Genomic DNA, 17,817 nt, shown 5'->3' with positions numbered 1-17,817 from the left:
CTATGAATCGACGAATCAGCTGCACAAAATTGGTATTTCTTGTGTTTCACAAATGTGCTTGGTTAAAATAATCTATTATAATATGATTTGTTTATAATCCATATTTATCTGGATGATAGGCCTATGTCCCACTCATTTCCCTCGTGCCCATTATAATTTGTTTGACAATTGTGTGTCTGGACTTTAACATTGGTTGTTCGTTCTTTTCCATGGGAAGCTAGAATAGATTATTATTTAATCAAAAATAAATAACAATTTGCTAAAGATATTGAATAGATAGTCAAAATATCGATAAGATATTCTCTTTGAATGAGATAAATAAACACATACCGTACATATTGTCGTCTTTTGATGACATCATCACTGGGACTTTCCGGATGCGTTGGGGTTGACTTGTAAAAGCTGTCTTAAAACAGGATAACTCTAGCTAATATATCACCGCAGGGAAGAGAAAGACAGATCGAAGGAAACCATGAAGGAGGGTAAAGATCCAAATGACACCGAATGGTTAAAATATTAAAACTATCTGTTGTCAACAGATATATTCAAAAACAGAATGTCAACAACGCGGCCCCTTCTCGGTATGAAGCGAGTCACCGAGGTAACCAGTTCGGAACCCCGGGGAAACAGGCTATCACCAGCAGCGAGCAAGCAACAGCAAGAGGCCCTGGCAGTGGACGAATTTGCGGTCCTTGAAAACAAGCAAGAAGAACTGAAATGCGCTAAGCCCAGAGTAGAACAGGTTTTTCAGGTAGCTTTCACAATTATCGGCCTTTTGGACACTGGAGCCCACAGTAGTACAGCATCAAGGCAGATATGGCTTCAACTCAAGGGAAAGAGAGACGACGTGTCGAGGGCAAAGGTAAACATTGACTGTGATTGATTAAAATTAGCTTGAGGCTTATAACTTTGATGCCCTTTGTTATATTGTTGTATTTACTTATTTTTGTAAGTCAGTTATGCAGTTCAACAGCAACGGCCTTTAACGTTAGTAGAGAAAAGGGCCATCCTGAAATGAAGCGGCAAATCAGGCAGTATAATCGCATGGTCATGTGGTACCGAATGGAATAGCTACTATGCTAATTGAGAAGTTGTTTGGGTTTCATAATCTGATAAGGCTTTGTGTCATCTGCCTTCTAGCTAATAATATATCAGTAAAGATTATAGATCTAACGTTAGAGTCCATCCAGGGGCCAGGTTTACATAATTTCAAAATATCCCGATTGCATGACAGATGTCAATGACAGACGGACAAGCTGTTCTTAGCGTTCCTTGTTTTCATTTCAACACTGACTTCTCGTTCATTCTACTACTCAAAAAACACCAGTCGTATCTTGGCCACATCTTTTACATTTCTGTATCTTGAGTTTTCCCTTGCCAACATCCTGTAGCAGGCAAGTGAAGTTAAATGTACAGATCACCGAATTGGGTAATATCAATGTCACTGTTCGACTCAACGCGGAAACGATTACTATTGGTGCCAGTAAATTTGGAATCTCCTCCCACCCAATTGAGAACACAGAAAATGGAAACCCCAACACAGTTATGTCTTGCCCCATCATGTCTCTTTCCAGTGTGTAGTCATCAGGAAACCATGTCCACTGTATGGAGAGGAGACACGTATGCATTGTGACAGGGCCTTCTTTGACATAGCCAAACTTGAGGCTGATTCATCAAATATTTCTGGAAAGAGGTTGAGATTTCCTCATTGGGTTTCAGTTGGTTTTTGACAACTTCCCGTCTTCCACGTTTTAATCTCACCAATTTACGGTCAATGTGGTCATGACAGAGTTGACAGAGTTGTCAGTGAAGATGAGTGATGTTTCTTGGGTAGGCGTAGAGGGGGTATCCCTGTGCATCCTGCTATCAGTTTCAATTGGCTTGTTACCCCTTTAAGCTTCAAACATGGACCTTCTCGTGTGAATGATATTTTTTTTGTCATGTCTACTTTTCTAACTGGTGTTGACTCTGTTGTTCCAGGAGTACCTGAAAGGCATGTGTGACCCAGAGCTGCAGAAGGTGGAGCGCTACCCTGTGGACATGCACTGCATCTTTGCTGGTGCCCGGGGTCTGTTCCTTGACCGACTGCTGCGGGACACCAGCGCTGAGGTTGTGATGCTGGAGCCGGGCAGACTGCGCCTGCTGGGCTGTGTTGAGTCTGTTGTCATGGCACAGAGCCGCGTGCAGCAGTTTGTTGCTCTCTTCCAAGAGAAGCGCAGCCTGCCCGGAGATAGGGAGCTGGCTGTGAAACGCACCTTCAAGACGTTTGTGGAGGAGCGAGATGATAAGTATGCCATGGAGCTGCTCCTGCTGCCCAGTGCCCTGAAGGAGGAGCTGCTAGGTCTGGCCCAGAGCCCCACTCAGCCTGATGGGGCTATAGACGTGGACCAGGATCGCTCCCAGAGCAGCACCCCTGTCACTGACCTCTCCAACCGCATCCTGGACACCAGCTTTGAGGAGAAGGCGGTTGGGGCTGCAGCCGGGACTGAAGCGGGGTTGCTGAATGGCGTCCGTCCCTCCCACAAGCGCCGCTCGTCAGAGAGCGAGCTGAGGGACACCAAGAGGCAGTACTCCCTGGAGAGGAGGGATGAGTCAATGGAGAGAGAGCGCCACGCTGTGGCCGGTGACAGCCAAGTTAAGACCCCCTCCAAGACCAACATGGGGCTGATGGTGCTGGACTCTAGTGATGGTGCGGATGACGGGGAGGCTGTGAGCCCTGAGACCAACCTGCGGTGCCTGGTGAACTTCTTCAGGACCATGGGCTACCAGCAGGAGGTGGTGGAGCGGGTGGTGAAGGAGACAGGCCAGACAGAGGACACTTTCCTGCTGCTGGAGTGCATTGTGGAGGAGAGCCAAAGAACAGAGAGGCAGCAAGGAGGGGCATCCTCAACCCACAACCCTGAGTCTTCCTCCTCCTCATCCTCTACTCTCTCCAGGGATAAGGACAGAGGGCTAGATAGAGTGCCAAACCGAGCCCTGGATGTAAAGTCCAAGGAGAACATTAAGCCACCCAGCAGCAATGGTGTTGGCCAGAGGGGACAGTGTAGCAGCATGCTGCAGACAGTGACACTAAAGAGGAGCAGCAGTGCTCAGGGGGCTGCTTACGATATCATCACCATCAATGATGACGAGGACAACACAGACACACTGACTGGCAGTAAAGCCAGGATGGCAGAGCAGATGGATATTCCATCGGGGCCCAGGATGGACTACCTGTCCCGGGGAGGGGCTCAGACCATGGGGCCAGTACGTGTGGAAAGTGTGACGGCACTGCGGAGCACACCACAGCGCCCGACCCAGCCAGCAGACACACGGCCAGGCTGCTCCTACCAGACCCTGTCAGCCAGGGTCCCCCCACCCCACCCAGAGCCTGCTCCACCACCCATGACTGCCACGACCCGCTTCCATGATTCCCTGAGAAACCCCTACACCCTGACCCTACAGAACGAGCCTGGACGCCCTGATCTCCGCCACATCATCATCGACGGCAGCAACGTGGCCATGGCGTGAGTAACCTCCCCTTACTATACCCCCTCTGTAGGAGGATGTGGAACAACACTGAGAGCCCACACTCATTTTCCCATCATCAGATATGACTGTTTGGAACCACCTGTGTGTAGGCCTATGTGAGCGTTGGTGTGTGTGTGAAAGCAGGAGTGTAACCCTCAGTCAGGACTTTCTCAAGGGTAACATAAAAGCTCATAGCTGAGAGCTCTTCCAGTAACCCTCTGTGAATGCATGAGTAGGTAGGCCTAGCACATGGCCGCAGTGGCTTTGGCAAGGCTAATGACTGTCCAGATGGGAAAATCTCTCTCTGAAATAATTGTCAGTAATATAACTCCAACTATCTCTCAACTTTTGTCAGTTCTCCTCTGTTTCTTACTTCGCACACCATTTTATTCTGTCCACTGAAGTCGTTACTGGAAGTTGATTTAGTCCGAATAATTGTGGTAGAGGTATATCACCCTTTCAGACTCAGACTAATCTGACTGGCACAGCTAACTTCCGTTTGTTGTGGATTGATCAGGACTATGAGTTAGGCTATCTATCTAGCAGTGGCGGTCAGTGCCGTTTAAGATGAGGGAGGACAATTATTTTTTCATGAGCATGGCCTTTCTATTACAGCATTTTGGATGACTCGTTCATATTCCATTCACCCAGTTCAATGTAACAGCGATAGGTTTAGGCTACTACATGATACTCAAATTTTCCCTATACCCATCATGAGGTTGCTACAACCTAGCCTATGAATGAAAGTTTACAACGTAGGTGCACACAGGTCGAGAGACAAATTTGAGGTAACAGACAGTGACATTCAATGCTGCCTTGCACACTCTTCCTGCATCTAGCTGATATAGGGTGTAATCATTAGTCCAACAGTTGCAAACAAGAGTTTCTATTGGACAAGTTCAGGTATGTTTATCCCCGTTTTGTTCTGTTTGCTTCCATTTTAAGAAACGTTTTTCAACAGAATCGGTGGAATGAATACACCCCTGATCACGCGTAAACAGAGTTCACTCTGATAACAGCCACGTTATATTCCTTCTGTTCCCTTCGCTTGTGGACTTCAATGCACAACACATCAGCTCTATGGCGAAAAAACCTTTCCAAACCAAACCGCTACACACAGCCTACATCATTGTCACCATATTAGCTAAAGTAACATCATAGTCAGCATAGCTAATAGAACTAACGTGTTAGTAAATCCACTACAATCATGCAGTAACGTTAGTGTACAGTCAGTAAGCAGTTACACCGGCGGCCCAAGTGGCAATACATTTGTAATACCAAAAGCTTACCTTGAAGAGTTCCAGTGTTGTGTAGGAAAGTCATAGCCAGCTAGCTAACATAGCATCCCTCTATTTGAGCAGGGTGTTTCAGTAGGCTAAACTAGCAAACTGCATTTGCTAGCTAAGTAAGTGAAACTCTTGCTTCTCCTTCATTGTGGAAGAAATTAATTTGTTCAAAACTGTTCAACTATTGTCTTTCTCTCTCTTTGAGTCAACTACTCAATACATTTTGTACACTGCAGTGCTAGCTAGCTGTAGCTTATGCTTTCAGTACTAGATTAATTCTCTGATCCTTTGATTGGGTGGACAACATGTCAGTTCATGCTGCAAGAGCTCTGATAGGCTGTAGGACGTCCTCCGGAAGTTATCATAATTACTGTGTAAGTCTATGGAAGGGGGTGAGAACCTAGGTTTTGTATTGAAGTCAATTTACCCAGAGGACGGAAACTAGCTGTCCTCCGGCTACACCATGGTGCTACCCTACAGAGTGCTGTTGAGGCTACTGTAGACCTTTGCAAAATAGTTTTAATCAGTTATTTGGTGACGTGATTATATTTAGTATAGTTTTATCTAAAAAGGATCACTTTTGTAAATGTTTTACCATAATTTTTTTAAGTGAAATTCACTTTGGAGGATGGTCCTTCCCTTCCTCCTCTGAGGAGCCTCCACTGCTATCTAGCTACCTCATCAGAATGAGGTCAGAAAATCACATTTCATGATAAGATCTCAGAGTACATATGCTATAGGGACATCCAAGTACGAACAAGTATGGGGGTTTTATGAGAAAATTACAAGGGGAAATAAAGCTTTTTGTATATTTGGCGATTACATTTCTAGGTTGACAAGGTGATTTTACTATCCACGTTAGTGGTGCTGGAGTTAGTTGCACATCCTGTTTGAACTCACTTTCTCTTTAAGAGGGAACTTCTCTGTAACTTTGCATTGCCCCACAAAATGAGACGTGTTTGAAGCTTGTGTGTGTTCAATGTTCTCTGGCCATTTGTTTGTAATGGTTGTTATGAGATCTACTGGACCCCCTATCTGCCCATATTTTCCAGAACTCTACCCTGACTAGCCTATCTCCAAGTAATATAAATAAACCCTATTTTACTTTGTTTTTTAGATATAGAATGAGATTAGTGTATTGGGAGGGATCAACAACTCTGGGTAGAATAAATAAATAAAATATGTGTACAAAGGCTGCATTTAAACTCTCCATATCTTTATTTTTGGATTGCAGGACTGATAACTTCCTGCCAAAAGCTGGCTCTGACCAGAGGGACATTCTACTCTTTGTTAGGCTACATCTTATATGTTGTTGTTTTTGTAGACGTCAGAATGTCTTTCACTCCTTCAATGTGTTACTTTTCTGAGTGGCTTTCTTTCTCAAACTGGGCTGGCACAGTAATTGTATAATTGTGTAATTGACGATTTAAGGATAAAGACCATCATGAAAGTAAAATAACCGTCATAGCCGTTCTAGTAAAATAATGTTTTTATTTTAATGAACTTCATATTCAATTCGACAAACTTTACCCAAAAGCAGCAAAGTAAAAGTAAGCCTGGTTTACATCTAACAGCCAATATGAGACGAGAGGACGCAAAACTGGCCAGTTTTAGAATTTTGTGTTTTGGACAAACAGCTGACTGAAGACGGGAGGAAGGCTGGGCATTCAGAAACATGACACGTGCGGTTGAGTTAGTAACTCTACAACTTGATGGAAGTTTTGTTCCTTGTTTCAGCAAGTTGTTGTTGTAGCAAACTAGTCTTGGTTGCCGAGGCAACCCCCACCCCCCACCATTCCTGCAGCACATGCAATCAGGAGGAGAGGAGAAAATGTGTGTAAAATTTGCTGCTTTTGGGTAAAGTTTGTCTACTTCCTTTACTATAGCTTTTTGCTATTCAAACGATTATAGTGGTGACCATCACAGCCCTACTTGTTACTCATCTGTGACAATACTGTCTGAAGGCAATCCTCAATTTGTCAATCTGAAATACAACAATCACTTTATGTATTAGGCTAGTTCATAAGCCATTCCTAACCTAATCATTCCTAAGTAACCCTTCCTCCTTGTGCTCCTCTGTAGGCATGGTCTCCACCGCTTCTTCTCCTGCCGGGGGATAGCCATCGCTGTGGAGGCCTTCTGGAGGCAGGGCCACCGGGAGATCACAGTCTTTGTGCCTCAGTGGAGGCAGAAGAGAGACCGCTGCACCACAGGTCAGAACAAACACACACCACAGCACAGGCCACCCCAACCTGGGCTCAATCTCATCCCTCTGGTTTTGGGTGGTAAAGAAGTGACATGAAATGTACCGGTAGTACAGCCATCCAAGGTTTTTGTCAGGAGAAAGATGATTGTACTTTGGCAAAAAGTTGTGAGGATTACTGTTTGAGTGGTAATAATGTGCTCCACATGTTTGTCTGTTATGTGTGCTCTGTTAAGGATAAGGTCTTAATGTGTGTATTTGCTCCACGTGTCTCAATAGAACAACATTACCTGAACCAACTGGAAGACCTGCGTCTGCTCTCCTTCACTCCTTCCAGAGAGGTCTGTGGACAGAGGATTTCCTCCCATGATGACAGGTACTGCTGAGTCACACATCTCACCTCGTCATACAGCCAGCCCACCCTCTGTCATCTGCTGCCACCTCATCCATACTCACCCTGTCCCACAGCCTCGCCCACATTCCTTACTGCCACCTCATCCATACTTGCCCTGTCCCACAGCCTCGCTCACATTCCCTGTTGCCACCTCATCCATACTCACCCTGTCCCACATTCCTTACTGCCACCTCATCCATACCTACCCTTTGTCACAGCCTCGCCCACATTCCCTGCTGCCACCTCATCCATACTCACTAGGGTTGAATGGCGGGAACCCGGTTACCGAGATTTACTGCCCAAAACCACTCCCTTTTCCCAGGATAAATAACTGCGAGAAACCGGTCAATTATAATAAATGATTTAAATGAACAGCATGCCGTGAAATGGAACTGTTCAATTATATGCCATGTCTAAATCTGGTTTCTCTACAACCTTCTCTCTGGTCACTGCATGATGAATCATCAACGCTCAGGGTGGGGACCGACAGCCCATCTCAGTATGTAGACCTGCACTATATATACTAAAGTATGTGGACACCCCTTCAAATTAGTGGATTCGGCTATTTCAGCCACACCGTTGCTGACAGGTGTGTAAAATCGAGAACAAAGCCATGCAATCTCCATAGACAAACATTGTCAGTAGAATGGCCTTACTGAAGTGCTCAGTTCCAAACTGCCTCTGGAAGCAACGTCAGCACAAGAACTGTTCGTCGGTAGCTTCGTGAAATGGGTTTCCTTGGCCGAGCAGCCGCACACAAGCCTAAGATCACCATGCGTAATGCCAAGCGTTGGCTGGAGTGGTGTAAAGCTCGCCGCCATTGGACTCTGGAGCAGTGGAAACGCGTTCTCTGGAGTGATGAATCACGCTTCACCATCTGGCAGTCCGACGGAAGAATCTGGGTTTGGCAGATGCCAGGAGAACGCTACCTGCCCCAATGCATAGTGCCAACTGTAAAGTTTGGTGGAGGAGGAATAATGGTCTGGGGCTGTTTTTCATGGTTCGGGCTAGGCCCTTTAGTTCCAGGTAAGGGAAATCTTAACGCTACAGCATACAATGACATTCTAGACGATTCTGTGCTTCCAACTTTGTGGCCCTTTGCTGAAACAGGAAGGCCCTTTCCTGTTTCAGCATGACAACGCCCCTATTCACTAAGTGAGGTCCATATTGAAATGGTTTGTTGAGATCGGTGTGGAAGAACTTGACTGGCCTGCACAGAGCCCTGACCTCAACCCCAACGAACACCTTTGGGATGAATTGGAACGCCGACTGCGAGCCAGGCCTAATCGCCCAACATCAGTGCCCAACCTCACTAATCTTGTGAATTGAATGGAAGTAAGTCCCCGCAGCAATGTTCCAACATCTAGTGGAAAGCCTTCCCAGAAGAGTGGAGGCTGTTATTACATTTACATTTACATTTTAGTCATTTAGCAGACGCTCTTATCCAGAGCGATAGCAGCAAAGGGGGACCAACTCCATATTAATGCCCATGTCATCATGGTCACTTTTTTTCTTGTGACAGGTAGACAGACCTACATTTGCTGCAGCATAGCCTATGCTACAGTAATATAAAGGCAGAATGTGCGGCTAATTTACATATCTCCATCCGGCTTTCGGGGTCACCTTATTTTTTTATTGTAAAGATGATTTTTATCTTTTTTGCAGCTGCAGAGTTTTAAAACACTCCTATATCGTTGCTTTAAATCAGTGCGCGAGCACTCTCTCGCAGTCTTTCTCTCCATCAATTCCATTCAAACTCCATTCAAAATTGATAATCCTGTTCAAGATTGATATACAGTGAGGGAAAAAAGTATTTAGTCAGCCACCAATTGTGCAAGTTCTCCCACTTAAAAAGATGAGAAAGGCCTGTAATTTTCATCATAGGTACACGTCAACTATGACAGACAAATTGAGAAAAAAAATCCAGAACATCACATTGTAGGATTTTTAATGAATTTAGTTGCAAATTATGGTGGAAAATAAGTATTTGGTCACCTACAAACAAGCAAGATTTCTGGCTCTCACAGACCTGTAACTTCTTCTTTAAGAGGCTCCTCTGTCCTCCACTAGTTACCTGTATTAATGGCACCAGTTTGAACTTGTTATCAGTATAAAATACACCTGTCCACAACCTCAAACAGTCACACTCCAAACTCCACTATGGCCAAGACCAAAGAGCTGTCAAAGGACACCAGAAACAAAATTGTAGACCTGCACCAGGCTGGGAAGACTGAATCTGCAATAGGTAAGCAGCTTGGTTTGAAGAAATCAACTGTGGGAGCAATTATTAGGAAATGGAAGACATACAAGACCACTGATAATCTCCCTCGATCTGGGGCTCCACGCAAGATCTCACCCCGTGGGGTCAAAATGATCACAAGAACGGTGAGCAAAAATCCCAGAAAAACACGGGGGACCTAGTGAATGACCTGCAGAGAGCTGGGACCAAAGTAACAAAGCCTACCATCAGTAACACACTACGCCGCCAGGGACTCAAATCCTGCAGTGCCAGACGTGTCCCCCTGCTTAAGCCAGTACATGTCCAGGCCCGTCTGAAGTTTGCTAGTGTGCATTTGGATGATCCAGAAGAGGATTGGGAGAATGTCATATGGTCAGATGAAACCAAAATATAACTTTTTGGTAAAAACTCAACTCGGTCGTGTTTGGAGGACAAAGAATGCTGAGTTGCATCCAAAGAACACCATACCTACTGTGAAGCATGGGGGGTGGAAACATCATGCTTTGGGGCTGTTTTTCTGCAAAGGGACCAGGACGACTGATCCGTGTAAAGGAAAGAATGAATGGGGCCATGTATCGTGAGATTTTTAGTGAAAACCTCCTTCCATCAGCAAGGGCATTGAAGATGAAACGTGGCTGGGTCTTTCAGCATGACAATGATCCCAAACACACCGCCCGGGCAACGAAGGAGTGGCTTCGTAAGAAGCATTTCAAGGTCCTGGAGTGGCCTAGCCAGTCTCCAGATCTCAACCCCATAGAAAATCTTTGGAGGGAGTTGAAAGTCCGTGTTGCCCAGCGACAGCCCCAAAACATCACTGCTCTAGAGGAGATCTGCATGGAGGAATGGGCCAAAATACCAGCAACAGTGTGTGAAAACCTTGTGAAGACTTACAGAAAACGTTTGACCTGTGTCATTGCCAACAAAGGGTATATAACAAAGTATTGAGAAACTTTTGTTATTGACCAAATACTTATTTTCCACCATAATTTGCAAATAAATTCATAAAAAATCCTACAATGTGATTTTCTTGAAAAAAAAATCTCATTTTGTCTGTCATAGTTGACGTGTACCTATGATGAAAATTACAGGCCTCTCTCATCTTTTTAAGTGGGAGAACTTGCACAATTGGTGGCTGACTAAATACTTTTTTTCCCCACTGTATATATATACAGTGGGGAGAACAAGTATTTGATACACTGCCGATTTTGCAGGTTTTCCTACTTACAAAGCATGTAGAGGTCTGTAATTTTTATCATAGGTACACTTCAACCGTGAGAGACGGAATCAAAAAATCCAGAAAATCACATTGTATTATTTTAAAGTAATTAATTTGCATGACATAAGTATTTGATACATCAGAAAAGCAGAACTTAATATTTGGTACAGAAACCTTTGTTTGCAATTACAGAGATCATACGTTTCCTGTAGGTCTTGACCAGGTTTGCACACACTGCAGCAGGGATTTTGGCCCACTCCTCCATACAGACCTTCTCCAGATCCTTCAGGTTTCGGGGCTGTCACTGGGCAATATGGACTTTCAGCTCCCTCTAAAGATTTTCTATTGGGTTCAGGTCTGGAGACTGGCTAGGCCACTCCAGGACCTTGAGATGCTTCTTACGGAGCCACTCCTTAGTTGCCATGGCTGTGTATTTCGGGTCGTTGTCATGCTGGAAGACCCAGCCACGACCCATCTTCAATGCTCTTACTGAGGGAAGGAGGTTGTTGGCCAAGATCTCGCGACCTCTGGATCATCCAGATGGTCATTGGCAAACTTCAGACGGGCCTGGACATGCGCTGGCTTGAGCAGGGGGACCTTGCGTGCGCTGCAGGATTTTAATCCATGACGGCGTAGTGTGTTACTAATGGTTTTCTTTGAGACTGTGGTCCCAGCTCTCTTCAGCTCATTGACCAGATTCTGCCGTGTAGTTCTGGGCTTATCCCTCACCTTCCTCATGATCATTGATGCCCCACAAGGTGAGATCTTGCATGGAGCCCCAGACCGAGGGTCATTGACCATCATCTTGAACTTCTTCCATTTTCTAATAATTGCGCCAACAGTTGTTGCCTTCTCACCAAGCTACTTGCCTGTTGTCCTGTAGCCCATCCCAGCCTTGTGCAGGTCTACAATTTTATCCCTGATGTCCTTACACAGCTCTCTGGTCTTGGCCATTGTGGAGAGGTTGGAGTCTGTTTGATTGAGTGTGTGGACAGGTGTCTTTTATACAGGTAACGAGTTCAAACAGGTGCAGTTAATACAGGTAATGAGTGGAGAACAGGAGGGCTTCATAAAGAAAAACTAACAGGTCTGTGAGAGCCGGAATTCTTACTGGTTGGTAGGTGATCAAATACTTATGTCATGCAATAAAATGCAAACTAATTACTTAAAAATCATACAATGTGTTTTTCTGGATTTTTGTTTTAGATTCCGTCGCTCACAGTTGAAGTGTACCTATGATAAAAATTACAGACCTCTACATGCTTTGTAAGTAGGAAAACCTGCAAAATCGTCAGTGTATCAAGCAGTTGTTCTCCCCACTGTATATATACAGTTGAAGTCGGAAGTTTACATACACCTTAGCCAAATACATTTAAACTCAGTTTTTCACAATTCCTGACATTTAATCCTAGTAAAAATTCCCTGTCTTAGGTCAGTTAGGATCACCACTTTATTTTAAGAATGTGAAATGTCAGAATAATAGTAGAGTGATTTATTTAAGCTTTTATTTATTTCAGTGGGTCAGAAGTTTACATACACTCAATTAGTATTTGGTAGCATTGCCTTTAAATTGTTTAACTTGGGTCAAATGTTTCAGGTAGCTTTACACAAGCTTCCCACAATAAGTTGGGTGAATTTTGGCCCATTCCTCCTGACAGAGCTGGTGTAACTGAGTCAGGTTTGTAGGCCTCCTTGCTCGCACACGCTTTTTCAGTTCTGCCCACAATTTCTATAGGATTGAGGTCAGGGCTTTGTGATGGCCACTCCAATACCTTGACTTTGTTGTCCTTAAGCCATTTTGCCACAACTTTGGAAGTATGCTTGGAGTCATTGTCCATTTGGAAGACCCATTTGCGACCAAGCTTTAACTTCCTGACTGATGTCTTGAGATGTTGCTTCAATATATCCACATAATTTTCCTTCCTCATGATGCCATCTATTTTGTGAAGTGCACCAGACCCTCCTGCAGCAAAGCACCCCCACAGCATGATGCTGCCACCCCTGTGCTTCACGGTTGGGATGGTGTTCTTCGGCTTGCAAGTTCCCCCTTTTTCCTCCAAACATAACGATGGTCATTATGGCCAAACAGTTATATTTTTGTTTCATCAGAACAGAGGACATGTCTCCAAAAAGTAAGATCTTTGTCCCCATGTGCAGTTGCAAACCGTAGTCTGGCTTTTTTATGGCGGTTTTGGAGCAGTAGCTTCTTCCTTGCTGAGCGGCTTTTCAGGTTATGTGGATATAGACACTTTTGTACCTGTTTCCTCCAGCATCTTCACAAGGTCCTTTGCTGTTGTTCTGGGATTGATTTGCACTTTTCGCACCAAAGTACGTTCATCTCTAGGAGACAGAATGCGTCTCCTTCCTGCGCGGTATGACGGCTGCGTGGTCCCATGGTGTTTATACTTGCATACTATTGTTTGTACAGATGAACGTGGTACCGTCAGGCGTTTGGAAATTGCTCCCAAGGATGAACCAGACTTGTGGAGGTCTACAAAAAAAAGAATCTGAGGTCTTGGCTGATTTCTTTTGATTTTTCCCATGATGTCAAGCAAAGAGGCACTGAGTTTGAAGGTAGGCCTTGAAATACATCCACAGGTACACCTCCAATTGTCTCAAATTATGTCCATTAGCCAATCAGAAGCTTCTAAAGCCATGACATCATTTTCTGGAATTTTCCAAGCTGTTTAAAGGCACAGTCAACTTAGTGTATGTAAACTTCTGACCCACTGGAATTGTGATACAGTGAATTATAAGTAAAATAATCTGTCTGTAAACAATTGTTGGAAAAATTACTTGTGTCATGCACAAAGTAGATGTCCTAACCGACTTGCCAAAACTATAGTTTGTTAACAAGGAATCTGTGGAGTGGTTGAAAAACGAGTTTTAATGACTCTAACTTAAGTGTATGTAAACTTCCGACTTCAACTGTAGGTCCATATATAGATATATAGTCTTAGCCTACTTCTTTCAGGTAATACATTCAATGCAATATTAGCCTTCTATTTAGCTAATGGATGGTGGGTTATGCATAATAAGCTTCCAACTTATAGCCTCTGTCTCTTGCGCAATACGCACGCAACTGTGCTCCGCTGGCCTCTCTCTGTAAAAAAGGCTCCTTAGCTCTTGGAGACCCATGCAGGAAAAGCTAGACTAGAATAGCTTGCTGGACATTATGTTTTGGGCATTTCTTATACCAATGGACTATTTGAAGAGGGGCGCAAGCTCTTGTTTGTTGAATGTTAAATACAGCAGCCAATAGAACTCACGGTTCATTTGAAAGAAGAGCGAACGCTTGATGGCGGTAGGCTATTGCAGTTATTTATTCAACCCTCGTGAAGAGAAGTGAAAGCCTTCTGCATCTCATTCTAGTCCTATATTTTTCAAACATGTCATGAGAATGATGAAGATAAGGACAACAACTTATTTCATTTAACTGTTGAAAGCGAGGAAGGAATGAAGCAACACTAGAGAGAGAAAGAGGTGGTAGGCTAATGACGTTAGTGGAAATATTAAGATTTTTTTTCTTCTAATTGTTCTCTCCCTGCTTTATCATGGTTTGAATGATGTGTGTAATTCCAGTCCGTATAATACAATACAGTACAGTAATACAGTTCACACTCAAAAAGATTAGCTTGTTTCATTTATTTACCCAAGAGAGCATAGCTAGGCCTAGATCTATTAGCTTTTATGTTTTTCTGTCGAGTATAATGTGCAGTAGCCTATATAGCATATTGGATAACGGCACAATCATTTGGGCTTTTTTGGGCTTGGGCTCATTAAATATATTTAATCAGGCTCAGGTTGCATCAGGCTTGAATTTTCGATCAAAGCTCTAATCAAATCCAGACAGGCCTATTTAAATGCTTTATAATGCTTTTAAATGACACTTCCGGTTTTGGTAGGAAATACCGGGTTACCCGGGAGAAAAGTGATTTATTCTCGGGATGGAAAATTTGTAAAATACCGGGAAAATATTCCACCCTAATACTCACTCTGTCCCACAGCCTCGCCCACATTCCTTACTGTCATCCATACTGACTCACTGTCAGCTGACTCGGTCCATCTTGTCTCGCTCTCACCCACAGGTTTCTGCTCCACCTGGCAGAGAAGACAGGAGGAGTTATTGTCACCAATGACAACCTGCGGGACTTTGTAAATACATCAGAGGCATGGATGAGGATCATCCAAGAGAGGTGAAGGCCTTTTAACCAATCGTCAGACATGCACTCATTTCTCCACAGACATTTATATAATCCCTGGACACAATACCTTCTCCTCTAACACTGACTGCCCCCTTTTTCCAGGCTTCTGCAGTTTACCTTTGTGGAGGACCACTTTATGATCCCAGATGACCCCCTGGGGAAGCATGGCCCCCACCTGGAGGTGTTCTTACGGAAGGACAACAGGTGTGTGTGAAAGGAGATGATAGTATTGTTTATACAGTATGACGTTACTGCAGAGGTGTGTGTGTATTGACCATACGTGTGTCTCTCTCACAGATGGAGCTCAGTCACACCTCCTCTGAGGCCAGACTCTCGAGCCACCCCGCAGCCGGTCTATGTCCAAGCTCTGCAGTCTTCACCCCCCCCCTCATCTTCCCCCCGCCCCACAGCTACCCCCCAGATGAGGCCACCCTCCCACTGGCCACATTCTGGGCCCCCTGGGTGGCACCCCCCCCACCCAACACCCTCACCCCCTCCACAGAGGTCACACGCTCCTCGCCCCTCACCCCCTCTTCAGCGATCGCACACCCCTCGCCCAACACCCTCTCCCCCTCCCCAGCGTTCACTTTCGGAAACCATAGAGCTCAAAAGGAAGCTGTACGATATCTTCCCCGACCAGAAGCAGCGCATTGACCGTATCCTGAGTGACAACCCCTACATGAGAGACCTGAATGCACTGTCAGGCCTTCTGCTGGGATGAAACCAAGCACACATACCGTACTCAGCCACTCACACACAGATACACTTACATGTCTCTGTCGAAGGAGGGTGCCAATAGTAGGCCTATGTACAGAAAACTGAGCTATTTAAAGTTTTGTATTAAAGTCGATGGTCAACTGCACTGCTCTTGGGGATGGCTATTTGTTTGGAAGACATAACTCTCTCCTTTTTCTACACGTTTTAAGTTCAGCAGTGTCCATGGAACATATGCACTTTTATGACATTTCTCAATCGTTTGCTTTCGAGTGAAACCATAAATTGTGGGGAAGGAATTGTCCAGCTGGCATATACTGTATGTAATGTGCACATATTTGTTCTAAGTACTTATTTCCTGTAATTTGTCTCTGCACAAGTCTTTAAGGTGTGAAACCAAATTGTGTTGAAATTGCTATTGCTGTAATAACTGCTGAAGGAATGTTATTTTGTTCATGTTGTAATATAATTTGTTTCTATATGATTTTGTAAATATCAACATTGACATGTGCATATATGGTTTTATGTAATTAATGACAAAAATACAAACAGCCCCATAAAGAAGCTTTATTTTAATTTTTTTACTAGTGATACTTAATTCCTCCAGTGATTCACAATCTAGTGCTTTGATACCAAGTTTGCAGATACAAGGCCTGGATGCACCAGTGCCCTGTCCAAGTACAATCCTGTGCTGAGAAAATTATATGGAAAAGATTATCTAAAACATCTGAGGAAATTCTATTCCTTGAATGACATCAGAAATATTACTTACAGAGTTTGGCTGCTAAGTCCCTTATCTTCCTGTACTGATTGGCCATTGTATCTTCTGGAGAGTCCCAGACTGACTCAGAGCCCAGAAGAAGAGCCAACTTACCCATGTTACTCAATGATCTGGAACACCCTGGCCACTCTCGTGCAAGTTACTATCTTTTGTAATGGTAACAACATAGCAAACCCGTGATTCATTATTGGTTAGATAAGACCCCAGTCACCAGCTACAGCCACCAGAGGTCACTGTGAACCAAGCAGTCGGGCTAGTTGGTACTGGATCACTTATTGCTAAAAGATCTCATCACAGATGAGTGGCCTGGCTATTATGATGAAATCAATTTGCTTCAGTTGTGTATAGCTTCAGTTTTGTATAACAAGGTGCATCCATTGTGTATAACTAATATTCAACTCTTTTTGGAGATGTTTGTCAGTGTATTCTACCAGGGAGGTAAAACTTTGGACTCTGTCTCCAAGTCCCCTTTCTGTTGTTTCTTCTCTATATAATGAAAAGGATGTCAGTCACTGATGTTTGATTTACATTTGTTTCCTTTTCAGATTTCTACAACCACGGAAATGCTGTGGTATCACCAATGAGGGCACAGGCGTTCTGTGGGTATCACAGTTACTTGAAAGACAGGGTGTATATTTGATCTCCACAGGCTGGTAAAGTTAATAAAGGCCAACTGTTTGTCATAAACGAGACCTTTTCTTATTTCTGTATGTTGATGTCTTTGTTCTAACCATATATTTTTTTAACTGTTTTGTTGGTGTGTGTAGACATGTACTCAAAACAAAAAATAGTAATATACAGTGCATTCGGAAAGTATTCAGACCCCTTGACTTTTTCCATATTTTGTTACGTTACAGCCTTATTCTAAAATTGATTAAATTGAAAATGTTCTTCATCAATCTACACACAATACCCCATAATGACAAAGCAAAAACAGGTTTGTATACATTTTTGCAAATGTTTGAAATATGAAAAACTGAAATATCACATTTACATAAGTATTCAGACCCTTTACTCAGTACTTTGTTGAAGCACCTTTGGCAGCAATTACAGCCTCGAGTCTTCTTGGGTATGACGCTACAAGCTTGGCACACCTGTATTTGGGGAGTTTCTCCCATTCCTCTCTGCAGATCCTCAAGCGCTGTCAGGTTGGATGGGAAGCGTCACTGCACAGCTATTTTCAGGTCTCTCCAGAGATGTTCGATCGGGTTCAAGTCCGGGCTCTGGCTGGGCCACTCAAGGACATTCAGAGACTTGTCCCGAAACCAC

The 17,817-nt window shown here is 44.0% G+C and overlaps 1 protein-coding gene across 1 annotated transcript; it reads left to right on the top strand.

Moving 5' to 3' along the window:
- The first annotated feature begins 370 nt into the window (after positions 1–370).
- On the top strand, positions 371–17,226 carry LOC121576671 (NEDD4-binding protein 1). Its single transcript, XM_041890018.1, has 7 exons — positions 371–862; positions 1,981–3,506; positions 6,879–7,009; positions 7,279–7,375; positions 14,937–15,044; positions 15,156–15,257; positions 15,351–17,226. Exons 1-7 carry the CDS (start codon positions 557–559, stop codon positions 15,772–15,774), a joined length of 2,694 nt encoding a protein of 897 aa, XP_041745952.1. The 5' UTR covers positions 371–556; the 3' UTR covers positions 15,775–17,226.
- Positions 17,227–17,817: the final 591 nt, after the last annotated feature.

Source organism: Coregonus clupeaformis, chromosome 29 (genome assembly GCF_020615455.1).
Source record: "Coregonus clupeaformis isolate EN_2021a chromosome 29, ASM2061545v1, whole genome shotgun sequence".
Taxonomy (NCBI): domain Eukaryota; kingdom Metazoa; phylum Chordata; class Actinopteri; order Salmoniformes; family Salmonidae; genus Coregonus; species Coregonus clupeaformis.
This window is presented reverse-complemented; position numbering and strand designations above follow the sequence as displayed.

Bases quoted from the DNA above. Each gene is read 5' to 3' on its own strand.
- LOC121576671 (XM_041890018.1), top strand. From the start codon at position 557: ATGTCAACAACGCGGCCCCTTCTCGGTATGAAGCGAGTCACCGAGGTA. The intron at 15,045-15,155 runs GTGAAGGCCTTT...CCCTTTTTCCAG, and splicing joins ATGAGGATCATCCAAGAGAG to GCTTCTGCAGTTTACCTTTG. The intron at 15,258-15,350 runs GTGTGTGTGAAA...TCTCTCTCACAG, and splicing joins TTCTTACGGAAGGACAACAG to ATGGAGCTCAGTCACACCTC.